A 12,466-nucleotide genomic window follows, 5' to 3' on the forward strand; every position below is an offset into this window, starting at 1 on the left:
CTTTCTTTAATATCTTATAGTTTTCAGTGTACAGGTCTTTCACCTCCTTGGTTAAATTTATTCCTAGGTATTGTATGCTTTTTGATGCAAATGTAAATGGGATTCTTTTCTTAATTTCTCTTTCTGATAGTTTGTTGTTGGCATAGAGAGATACTACTGATTTTTGTATATTGGTTTTTTTTTATCCTGCAACACTACTGAATTTGTTCATTGGTACTAACTTTTTTGATGGCATCTAGATATAGTATTATGTCATCTGCAAAGAGTGACAGTTTTACTTCTTTCCTTCCAATTTGGATGCATTTTCTTTTTTCTTACTTAATTGCTCTGGCTAGCACTTCCAATACTATGTTAAATAACAGTAACAAGAGTAAACATCCTGTCTTATTCCTGATCTTAGAGGAAAAGCTTTCAGCTTTTCACCATTAGTATGATGTTAGCTGTGGGTCTGTCATAAATGGCCTTTATTTTGTTGAGGTACATTCCCTCTATACCTGCTTTGTTGAGAGTTTTTATCATAAATGGATGTTGTACTTTGTCAAATGCTTTTTCTGCATCTATTGAGATGATCATATAATTTTTATTCTTCATTTTGTTAATATGATGTATCACATTGACTGATTTGCAGATTTTCAATCAGCCTTGCATTCCTGGAATAAATCCCACTTGATCATGGTGAAGGATCCTTTTAATGTATTACTGAATTTTGCTAATATTTTGTTGAGGATTTTTGCACCTATGTTCATCAGGGATATTGGCCTGTAATTTTCTTTTCATGTGGCATCCTTGTCTGGTTTTGGCATCAGAGTAATGCTGGACTCATAAAATGAATTTGGAAGAGTTCCCTCCTCTTCAATATTTTGGAAGGGTTTGAGAAGGATTGGTATTAATTCTTCTTTGAATGTTAGGTAGAATTCACCAGTGAAGCTCTCTGGTCCTGGACTTTTGTTTATTAGGTGGTTTTTGATTACCGATTCACTCTCCTTACTAATAATTGCTTGGTTCAGATTTTCTATTTCTTCCTGATTCAGTCTTAATAGGTTGTATGTTTCTAGGAATTTGTCCATTTCTTCTAGGTTGTCCAATTTGTTGACATATAATTGTTTGTAGTTGTCTCTTATGATTCTTTGTATTTCTGTGGTATCAGTTGTAACATCTCCTCTTTCATTTCTGATTTTATTTATTTGAGTCCTCTTTCTTTTTTTCTTGGTGAATCTAGCTAAAGGTGTTATGGGTTCTTAAACAGTTACCATTTAATTTAATCATGTTTTATAGTATGTTATAAATGTATTTAAAGGAATTGTCAGACATGTCTTCTATTAGAGGGGGAAAAAAAACTTTTAACATTCAAAACTTGTAAGATTACTTAAATCCTTCAGATGAAAAAATATGCCATTGTTGCATTATTGTCCCCTTGATACTCTGATAGATCTGACAAGTAAGAGAGGAGGCAACCTGTTAACAGAACTAGCAATCAGGAATTCTGGTTTCTAGTTTTGACTGTGCCACTCACTCAAAGCCTCATTGTGAACAAGTTCAACTTCTTTGGACTTTAGTTTCCTAAACTGTAAAATGAGAGGATTGGGTAGTATCTCAGAGGATGCTTACAGCCAAAATAATTTACGAAATAGGGAATTTGGTCAGGCCTGGATTAAACTTTTATTACAATAAAGAATGAATTCATAAAGCTGAAAAGTTCAATTACTGGGAGAGAGAGCTAGCCATCTTTGCAACCAGATTAGATACAATGTGTTTCCTGTCCTTTCCACAAGTAGCAATGGGAAGAGGGGGAGGGGGGAGCACAGGGACAGGATGTCCTTCCCTGACATGTCACTCACCAGCCTATATCTTTACATTTTTTCATGGCCATAAGGTCTGATATCCCAGAATTCCATCCCACAAAAAGAAGTACAAAATGACTTGCTATGGGGACAAAATAAGTGCTTAATTTCAAGTTCATTTGTTAAATTTTTTTCAGGTGCCTTCCTTTCATTATCGTTGTAGTGTGAATTTATAGTGACATAACTTCAAAGACTTGGGAGAAGGATAACATTTAGAGAGAAACACTTGAAAGGACTTCAGAGTGCTTTCGGTAGGCTAATACTATCGCCAGTTTGCAAATGAACCGTGGAAGAAACTGGGAACCCGACAAGTGAAAAGGGAGAAGTGCCTGGATACCTAAGATAGCTCTAGGGAGCAGAAAGGGACTTTTGTTTTTTCAGGTAGTTGAACTTTAAGGCACTGTGAGAATTGACTGTATATTTGCCAGTCTCCCTTTGATGACAGGAATTGTGTCATTTATCTTTATATCCCCAGTGACAGATAGCACTTAGAGTCAAATATTTGCTGAAATGACTATAAATTGCCCGGGAATAAGAAAAAATGAGATTGAAGTAACAGAGCCTTGGCTATCCGAAACTTTTACAGGATTTACTGCAAGATTAACTACAAAGGGAAAAGGACTTCAGCGGAGTAGTGTTTCAGATGAAGTGTCAACAAACCAGAATTTGGAATAAGCAGAAAGCTGCTGTGTTGAGTCCAGGAGAGAGATGATCAGAGTTCCTTCTAAGTGAAAACTGATCAGGCAACAGGTTTGATTGAACCCTAAGTGTAAAAGAAAGGCAGGAGCGACAGCGATACGGAAATGTACAGAACTCCGGAGTGTCTAGGGTCAGAGAATCACCCAAGTCGGAGTAGAAGGGAGAGGTCTGAATGTGCTGGCTGGAGAACCCCGGTCCAGGCGCCGGACTGGCGAAGCTCGCTTTAAGCTTGTTTCTTAGCAGAACTACCAGGAAGCCCTAAAAGATGTGCAGCTCGGGCTGGCATTGCAGCGCGATAACTTCCGTGTGTGTGTGTGTGCAACAGCGAGCGCCGCCCGAGAACTTCCGCGTGCGAGGGAGACTGCAGCACCACCCGCCAGCGCCCTGCCCCTAGAGTGAGGAAACCCGCGCTCCCCGCCGGGGGGCGGCCCCCTCCGTCGCGGACATGGGCGGGACTGGGGCTGGGGCTGGACCGCGGCCCCGCCCCAGCCGATCGCAACCCCACAGGCCGCCCGGGCCGCGCTCGCCGGCGCCACGCCCCGCGACTACATTTCCCAGCAAGCCCCGGGAAGCCCGCGCGCCGCAGTTGACCCATTTCCCGGCCCGTCCCGGGCTCGGTCGGCCCCCGCGCCCAGGCGGCTGCTCCCTGCTGACTGGGGTGTGGGCGGGGAGCGGCGGAGGGAGGAGGAGGCGCTGCTGGCCGCTGCAGTTGCCTCCGCTGCTGGGCGCCTGGGCAGCTCCCCCGGTTCCCGCGGCCGCCATGGACGAGCAAGCGGGTCCCGGCGTCTTCTTCAGCAACAACCACCCGGGCGCCGGCGGTGCCAAGGGTCTCGGGCCTCTGGCGGAGGCTGCCGCGGCCGGCGACGGGGCGGCTGCGGCGGGGGCGGCCCGAGCCCAGTACAGTCTCCCGGGGATCCTGCACTTCCTGCAGCACGAGTGGGCCCGCTTCGAGGTCGAGAGAGCCCAGTGGGAAGTGGAGCGGGCGGAGCTGCAGGTAAAGACCCTCCCGGCCTGGCCCTCTTCATCCCGCCTCTTCGCTCCCTTCCGCCCCGCCCCGGACCCTTCCCCCTCCCCCGCTCAACCCTCGCTCGTCCCCTCCCCCTTTGCTCCCGCCCATCCCATCCAGAGCCTTGTCCCCCTCCTCCCTTCACCTTTGCCTTTCGCTGACCCCACTTCCTCGACCCAAGTTCCCACTCCCGCCCGTGATGCGCTGTTTACCCTCCCCGCACCTTTTCATCTGCTCCTTCCCACTCTTAACTCTCAGGCTCATTTCAGCGCTCTTGCCATTCCACATCTTAGGTCTTCCCTTTCAGTTTACTAATTGGGCTGACAGTAGTTTTGCGAGACGAGCAAATCATCTCCTGTCCTAGTGAGTCCCATCCTAGGTCTAGAGACGGTCCCCGTAAAAGGTATTGACAGTTGGCGCCTGTCTGTAAGGAAGGTGATCAAAGAAGACCAGAAGTTGTGTCCGTGGGGCCTTGACTTTAGCCAAGAAGCTGCTCTTGGGCCAAAGTGTTACTAGGAATGTCAGCTCCCTTTTTATATATGTAAATGTTTCTTCTCTTCCTTCTCCCTCACCCCCTCCCGCGTTTCTTTTAGCTATTTCAGGTTCGTGGATTTTGAATGAAGGACCTAGAGGATCACAGTCAGATGATGGTTCAGGGATGGTTTTCAGTTCTCAGGATCTGAACTTCCTAAGGGTTAATTTTCTGTTCAAGGTTTTGTGAGATTGACTTGTAATTTAAAAGGAACTAAAAGGGGCTTTAAAGTTGATTACATTTCCTTTCATAATCTGCAAGGTAAAGTATTGGGTTGGCCGGAAGGTTCGTTCAGTTAATGAATACATTGTTCAATAAAGTTCTTGGTGAAAATGAAAAATGTGTCTCTTATTTTTACTGAAAACCGAACGAACTTTTTGGTCAGCCCAGTATATCCAGGGAGGAAGCTATTGTGGGCTCTTAGAAGAATGAAAGTGAGGCAGATATTTTGCAGGCCATTCTGAATTGGTAAGTAGGTTTCAGTGGTTGTTCTTAAAACTTCCAAGGCACTTCCAAGGCATATACCAATTTCACAAAGAACTTAAAGAACTCTGAGTGGCTGTGCCTTTCTGTTTTACTGGCTAATCCTGTATGCTTATGAAATCTGAGTGTAGTTTTGGTTGGTGAAACACTTGAAGTTAAAATGCTACCCACGGTGTCACCGTTTTGGGTAGCATGTATTTTCTTTGGCACTTAAAAAAAAGAAAAGGAGAAATAGAATCATGTGCTGGAACAGGCTGCTTTGGTGGAGTGGAAGTGGTCATGGAAGACGCAAGCAGAAAGGGTTATAATACAAGCTGTGGTTGCTGCCAGCTCTGTGACCTTGAGGAAATCCTTTAACCTCTTTGAACTTCACTTCCATCATTTATTCAGCATATTCATCGAGTGCTTATACTGTGCCTCTAGGCCCTGGGATTAACAAAACTGACAAAGCCTCTGCCCTCATAGAGCTTATGTTTTAGTTGGGAGGCAAACAGTCAGCAAATGCAACTATATAGTATACTGATCCACAGTGCAGCTGCTATGGGAAAAATAAATCAGGGTACAAGTGTAGAGTGTGATAGGGGCAGCTGTTTTAGATGGAGTGGTCAGGGAAAAATCTGTAATTTTTCTCATCATGAACTAACAATGCATTCCATAAGTGAGCTTGTGGATTTCAGACTTAATGGAAGTATTAAAGGCAGGCTTTAACTTTAATGTTGTACAGTTGTGGATAATGATTTTTGTATGCAGCTGCTTAAACTTTAATTTCTTATCCAGTTTAGGGAATGTAAGATAAATCACACTACTTTGTTCAAAAACAAACAACAATTTTTACCTCCTTACCTGGGAAATTTGAGAATTTCCAACCTATCTCAACTCCTTTCCCCCCCACCCCCACATTTAACTTTTCAATTTACCTGTAACCGTAGTTACTCTTTAGTTATGCCCCCTCTATGCCTTCCCCCAATGTATACACACATACACATACTACTTACTGGGTTATTTATCGCAAATCTTAAACTTCTGGTAGGTTTCCCATTGGTGCTCATCATATTAAGGGCACTACATTTTTACAGTATCTTTTGGTTTGTGCTCCAGTTAAATTAAGCATCCATGGAGAAACTTAGAAAATGTGCCATAGTTTTTAAACAAAACAAGTATGTGTTTTGGAAGGAGAGAGTTCACAGGAATCTGTGGTCTTTGACCCTCTTATTAGCATAATTGAAAATATATTTTAAAAATCATCTCTTAACATCAACATCATTAAATTTGACCATGTCCTTTATTTTTCTTTTCCCATTGGAATTTTTCTAGAAAAACAGTAGGAAATAAAAATTGAATGAATGATGATGAAATTTGGATCAGTTGGTATCCTCCTTTTATTTTTAAATCTCTGCTTAAGTCATTAACACCAGAGTCAACAAAAATACCTTTAAGATTAGGTCTAATTTGTCCCTTCAGGAACCTGTCAGTCCTGCTCTTTCAAGTTGCCAGGGCAGAGTTGTGAAAGGCAGTCCAAGCTCTCATCTCCCTGGCCTGCCGGCACCACTTCCTCCTTCCTTCAGATCTTGGGAGTAAGGAACTGGCCACATTGTGCCAAAAACTTATTGGTCATTTTTTGCCCCCTTGCCCATCTAGGTTAATATAAAATTCTCTTTTTACTTTTGGCAATCCCCCTCCTCCCTCACCACCACCATTCATATGAGAATAGGTAATTCATGGGAAAAGAATGGTTAAGGTTATTATTGAGCTTTATATTTGTGAAAGGAATTGGAGATAGAATACAAATCATAACATTTGAGAGAATTTTCTGTGTATGAGACATTGTGCTAGATGATTTCAAAGAAACAGTCTTAATTGGAGTGATAGAAGAAACAAAATGCAGTAGAATCAGTGTTTATCATTTGGGGGCTTTACATTTTCTTAGGCTAGCATAAGAGAGGAGGGCTAGTACTGAATGGGGAGATTAGCAGGAAGAAAGAATTTATGAAGTAATGAGAACCTAAGGCTCAGTATTTGAAAATTACTGACTTCTGGGAAAGAAGCATGTAAGTAAAAAATAGAATGTATTGTTCCTAGATTTAGAAGTTTGTGTGTGGTCGGGGAGGCTCTGCTCTCTACCTGGAAATGCTGAATTGCATGAAAAAAGGTGATATGATTGAATATTAGGGCACATGGTATGGAGGCTCTGTACTGGAATGTTTATGAGTCTGGGTTTTGGCATTATTGGTTCATATTTTCATTCAACAAATGTTTTCAAGTACCTACTTCATACCAAGTCCTGTTCTAAGGCACTGGAGAAACGATAACAAGTAAAACAGATCCTACCTGCATGAAGCTTAAATCGTGGGGGAAGACGGGCAGCAATAAATGAATACATTCATCAAACGTTGGGTGGTAATAAGTGCCATGATAAGGTAGGGTAAGGAGGCTATGGAGCGCTTGAGAGGGTGGAGTGGGGAAGAAAGGCTTTACTATTGATAAGGTGCTATTTAAACAAAGACCTGAAAAGGTGACATCTGAGGAACGAGTGTTCTAGGCAGAGGGAACAGTAGGGGGAAGGGGAAACATGCTCTGAATGTTTACAGTGTAACGAGGCAAGTGTGGCTGGAGTAGAGGAGGAGGATGGAAGAAATGATGTCAGAGATACTGAGTCTTGCTCATTGTAAGGACTTTATTTTTAAAGCAACTGTTGAAATGTTTTGAGCAAAAGAGTGACACCATCTTTAAATGGAACCCTTTGCAAGGATCCAGAATAGACTTGGAGGGGAGAAAGGGGAGACAAATCAAAGTCTAGTTAGGAGGCTATTTTAATAATCCAAGCCAGAGATGAACTAGGGTAATAGTGATAGGATAAGTGAATAATATTCACACGTGATACATCCTCAAAATCTAATGGATCCTGAATACATTTTTGGAGGTAGAATTAGCAAGATATGCCGAAGGATAGGTTGTGAGATTTGAGAAAAAGGGGAGTCAATTATGACTCAATTATTTTGACTGAGCAGCTTCATAGGACTATTGTGAAGGCTTACTGGGCATTTATTTATTTATTTATTTATTTATTTATTTATCTTTGGCTGCTTTTGGGTCTTCGTTGCTGCACGCGGGCTTTTCTCTGGTTGCGACGAGCAGGGGCTACTCTTCATTGCAGTGTGCAGGCTTCTCATTGCGGTGACTTCTCTTATTGCGGAGCACGGGCTCTAGGCACGCGGGCTTCAGTAGTTGTGTCTCGTGGGCCCTAGAGCGCAGGCTTAGTAGTTGTGGTGCATGGGCTTAGTTGTTCCGCGGCATGTGGGATCTTCCGGGAGCAGGGCTCGAACCCATGTCTCCTGCATTGGCAGGCGGATTCTTAACCACTGCGCCACCAGGGGAGCCCTACTGAGCATTTAAATGGACAAAATAAGCACTTAAAATGACAGTTTATTTTTTATTATTATAACTATTATTTCCAATTACAGCGAAAGGCAACATGGCATAGACCTGGATTTAAATCTTTGCTTTAAAACTTACTATTTTATTTCATGCTAAAAATATATGTTTACCGTAATTCTGACCTCTCAGGACCTTAGTGTCCTTATTTGTAAGGTGAGGCTGATAAACTACCTTGTGAGAATTAAATGAGATATTTTAAAATATCTAGCAGAGGTCTGGTACATAACACAAAGTAAGTGCCGAATAAATAAATGGTAGCAAGTGCATGATGTTAAGTTTGTACTCCAGTTTGTCTCCTTGTCCCCAGAGAAAAGCAGAATCTTCAGTCATAAATCTTCTAAGGCTAGAGCATGTTAAGTGTCATCCTGGGACCATGCAGTCTAATACTCTGGGTCTGATCGTGGTGCTCAGGGACATTTATGGAGGAGTGAATTATTGCCATTCCATAGCAATCAGTCTCTCTCCCCGCTGCCCTCAGAGCGCCCAGACAGGTAGCATCAGGGCCACTGTGAGGGGGGACACGGTGAGGGAAGGCCGGGAGGAAGTGGGGGCCACCCTGCGGTATCCTGTCCCCTCCTGAGGCACCATCAGGTGGGATCCAGGGTGGGACTCAGTGTCCAGGAGCCCAGGAGAGGCCACGGGGACCCTCAGGCCAGGAAAAGCAGGCCCGAGGCGGCCGCCCTGGGGCCCAGGGGAGCAGAGGCAAGGTTCCTGGGAGGAGCGGACTCCCCCGGGCAGCCGGCCACCACGCTCCTGGCCTGGTGGGTGCTCACAGCCCATCTTTCTGTTCCCCAAGGGGACTCGCCGAGAGAGGGGGGGTGGCCAGCAGTGTGACCCGTCTGTCACGTGAGCTGGGCGCCCAGGCTGGATGTGAGCTCCCTCCAGAGCACGTAACAGGCAGGGTTCACTCACAGGGCTGGGCTCAGACGGACGCCCCGACCCGGCCCTTCAGCGCCCTCTCGCCTCATCTGTCCGTCAGTCAGCCTCAAAACGTTGACTGTATACTTGAAATGTTCTTGCTTTTCTTTATAATCCACTATGTGTCTGTTGTTTGGAACATATAAATTTCTCTGAATATGTTTGTCTTAATCTTGCGTGACTTTTTGGATAAATTATATACATTTACCAGCCACTCTATAAAACTAATCTTTGGTATTATTTGGCCTTTTTAAACCACTTCCTTTTAACTTGGAACAGGTGAACCCCATTGTGGTACGGTATAATTTTGTAAACAGGTTCGTTTTTCATTCTATTCATATTCTTGACAATTTATAATCTTTAAATATATTTTGGAAAGATTATAGAGGTTTTACTCTTTTAAAGCATATCCTACTGTTTGTCACTTTAGTTCAGTGTTTTTCAACTTTAGCTGCAATCTTAGAATAATCTGGGAAACTTTAAAAAATATTCATTTCCTGGCCTGTACCCCAGATCATTTAAATCAGGTAAGAATTAGGGGGGCCATGGCGTTAGTATTCTTTTCAATTTCCTGGTGACTCTAATATACAGCAAGGATTGAGAACCATTGCTTTAGTTATCCTTTTCTGTTATTATGTATGTTGGTGATTTCAACACTTGTTTTTGTATTCCAGATATGGATGACTTTTTATATAATTTGGGATATAATTTCTGTTATTTTCTATTATTCTTTCTGATGGTACCTAGCATTTTTAGGCAGTAGAATATTATAGTTTGAATCACCTCCTGCTGAATGAGAGATATAATGATATAGTAATCTTTGAGCTGGAATAAACTTTGGAAGTAATCACCTACAACTTTCTTTTAGGGGTAAAGTGAAGCCCAGAGAGGGGTTAAATGACCAAGAATGAAATAGGTTTCATACAAGCCCTGTCACTTAAATCTCCAGATACGTTTATGGTTTTTAAAAAACTTCTCAAATACATTATCTTCCTTGATCCTTACAACCTTCTCAGTTAATCAAAGTCACACTAATGTGACTTATCATTTCCCTTTTTATTTTAAAACAACAAGCATGGAGATTTTACTGTGTTCTATATACTGTTCTCTAGCTTATTTTATTAGCTACATTTAAGATTTCCTCTTGACTTTGGTGTTCTGTAGTGTCATTGTGATGTGTCAAGGTATAGATTTCCTTTCATTTTATTTGGGAATTTGTTAGGCTTGAATCTCTAGATTGACATCTCATTAGTTCTGCAGAATTCTTGGTCATTATCTCTTTAGATTTCTCCTCTAATTCTCTTTTCTTTTCCTTTTGGGTCTCTGATTACATGTATCTTAGTCCTTCTTTATCTGCTCTATATTTCCCGTCTTTTTATCACTACATGCTTTATTCCAGATAATTTATTCTGATTTATCATCCAGTCCATTAATTTTCTCTCCAGTTGAATCTAGTCTTTTAAGGTCATCCAGTGAGTTTGTGATTTTGGTTATTCTTGAACTTCAGTTTTGGTTCCATTTATAAATCTGCTGCATCTTTTCTTAGCAGCCTCCTATTCCCTGAAGATATTTTCAGGGTCATCTTTTATTCTTTAAACCTAGTAAGTATAGTTATTTCTTTTTCTTTGTTTTTAATTAATTTATTTATTTATCTTTGGCTGCATTGGGTCTTCGTTGCTGCATGCGGGCTTTCTCTAGTTGCAGCGAGCGGGGACTACTCTTTGTTGTGGTGCATGGGCTTCTCATTGCGGTGGCTTCTCTTGTCGCAGAGCACGGGCTCTAGGCACACGGGCTTCAGTAGTTGTGGCAGGTGGGCTCAGTAGTTGTGGCTCGTGGGCTCCAGAGCGCAGGCGCAGTAGTTGTGGCGCGTGGGCTTAGTTGCTCCGCAGAATGTGGGATCTTCCGGGACCAGGGCTGGAACCCGTGTCCCCTGCATTGGCAGGCGGATTCTTAACCACTGTGCCACCAGGGAAGTCCCCAGTTATTTCGAAGTTGGTGTCTCTCTTCTTCCTATGTGTGAAGTCTTGGAGGTCCCTTTCTGTGGTCTGCTGTTTTTGCTGGCTTCTGCTCATGATGACTTGTTTCTTTGTATGCATAGATATCTGTGTGCTGCTCGCTGTCCTTTAAAAAGTATAGGACTAAATCAGGCCTCAAATAAAGGTATCTTCTTCAGAAAATTTTGCCTTTGTTTCTGGTGGGTTTCTAGAGGCATTACCTAGACTGAACCACTTTAAAGCAAATTCGTTGCTTGAAGTTTTGGACCACCCAAATAGTTGACGCCTATTTTGGTTGTAAATACTTTTGTGGACCAGTATACTTCTGTTTCACCTTTGCCTTGAGGGTATAGGCCCTTTAGGGCCTTAGCTAAATGTATATCTCCTATTAGACTGTATATTCTGGATGGTTCTGGTCTTTGCATTTTGCCTTTTGGGTCCTGCAAAGCTGTCAAAACTGAAGCTCGGATTTGTTCTGATTGGTCATCACCAAAGGGCAAAAGTAGCTTTTGTTCCCTTACCTCATGGGTTCCCATTTTCCCTTCAATTTTGGTCAAATGATTCCTTACTTTCTTACCAGCTTTGCTTTTTAAGATGATTGTAGAAATATTTGATCTAGAATTTTTAGCTCTTTTCAGTAGGAGAGTTGTTTCACGGCGTTGTTACTAGAAATTAAATTCTCTTATATTACTTTCAAAAACTGACAAATAAAAATGGCCCCAATAATTATTTGGGGAGAAATATCGTTGATAGCATTTCTTTCAAGAGATGTGCCTATTTAGCCCTAAATATTATTTACTATCTAAATTACTTTTCTTTGTATTGGTAGGAGGATACTTACAACTTTTCTCCAAAATTTTGGTAATTTAGGCAGAATTTAAAACAAACCCCTTTACTAATCAGCCTTTGAAAGATGTTTGGAAGTCCAAATAATTGGGACTGGTTTCCCTTTGTCAGCCTACTATGTACTTGATGTCAGCTACACTTTTTTTTTTTTTATACTTTTTGATTTATGAAAGTTTTAATTCTGGGCCATTAGAAATAAAATTGCCCTTGGGATCTTTGGAGTTTCTTGCTTTGGTTGCCATTTTTAAATTTAATTAAATTAAATTTAATTTTATTTATTTATTTATTTTTTGCGGTACGCGGGCCTCTCACTGTTGTGGCCTCTCCCGTTGCGGAGCACAGGCTCTGGACGCGCAGGCTCAGAGACCATGGCTCACGGGCCTAGCCGCTCCGCGGCATGTGGGATCTTCCCGGACTGGGGCACGAACCTGTGTCCTCTGCATCGGCAGGTGGACTCTCAACCACTGCACCACCAGGGAAGCCCCTGGTCGCCATTTTGATAAAACAATTTATTGACCATCATAATTTGACAGTGGAAAGTGTGGATCTTCTAGTCAGACAGCTCCATAACTTCTGATTTATAATTTTTTGGACCTCATTTTTATTTATTTTATTTTACCTTTAAAATTTTTATTTATTTAGTTTTTGGCCACGCGGCTTGTGAGATCTTAGTTCCTGACCAGGGATTGAACCTGGGCCCTCGGCAGTGAAA

The 12,466-nt window shown here is 42.3% G+C and overlaps 1 protein-coding gene across 3 annotated transcripts in view; it reads left to right on the plus strand.

Annotated features, from left to right (window-relative positions):
- Nucleotides 1-3,136: 3,136 nt before the first annotated feature.
- STRN (striatin) overlaps nucleotides 3,137-12,466 on the plus strand; it is a 110,466-nt gene continuing 101,136 nt past the window's right edge. For all 3 annotated transcript variants that reach the window (XM_081254160.1, XM_081254158.1, XM_081254159.1), the window contains exon 1: nucleotides 3,137-3,534. In XM_081254160.1, the coding sequence (XP_081110286.1) occupies nucleotides 3,301-3,534 (234 nt within the window). In that variant the 5' untranslated portion in view covers nucleotides 3,137-3,300. The remainder of the gene's footprint in view (nucleotides 3,535-12,466) is intronic.

Source organism: Mesoplodon bidens (genome assembly GCF_964165515.1).
Source record: "Mesoplodon bidens genome assembly, chromosome: 14".
NCBI classification, from domain to species: Eukaryota; Metazoa; Chordata; class Mammalia; order Artiodactyla; family Ziphiidae; genus Mesoplodon; species Mesoplodon bidens.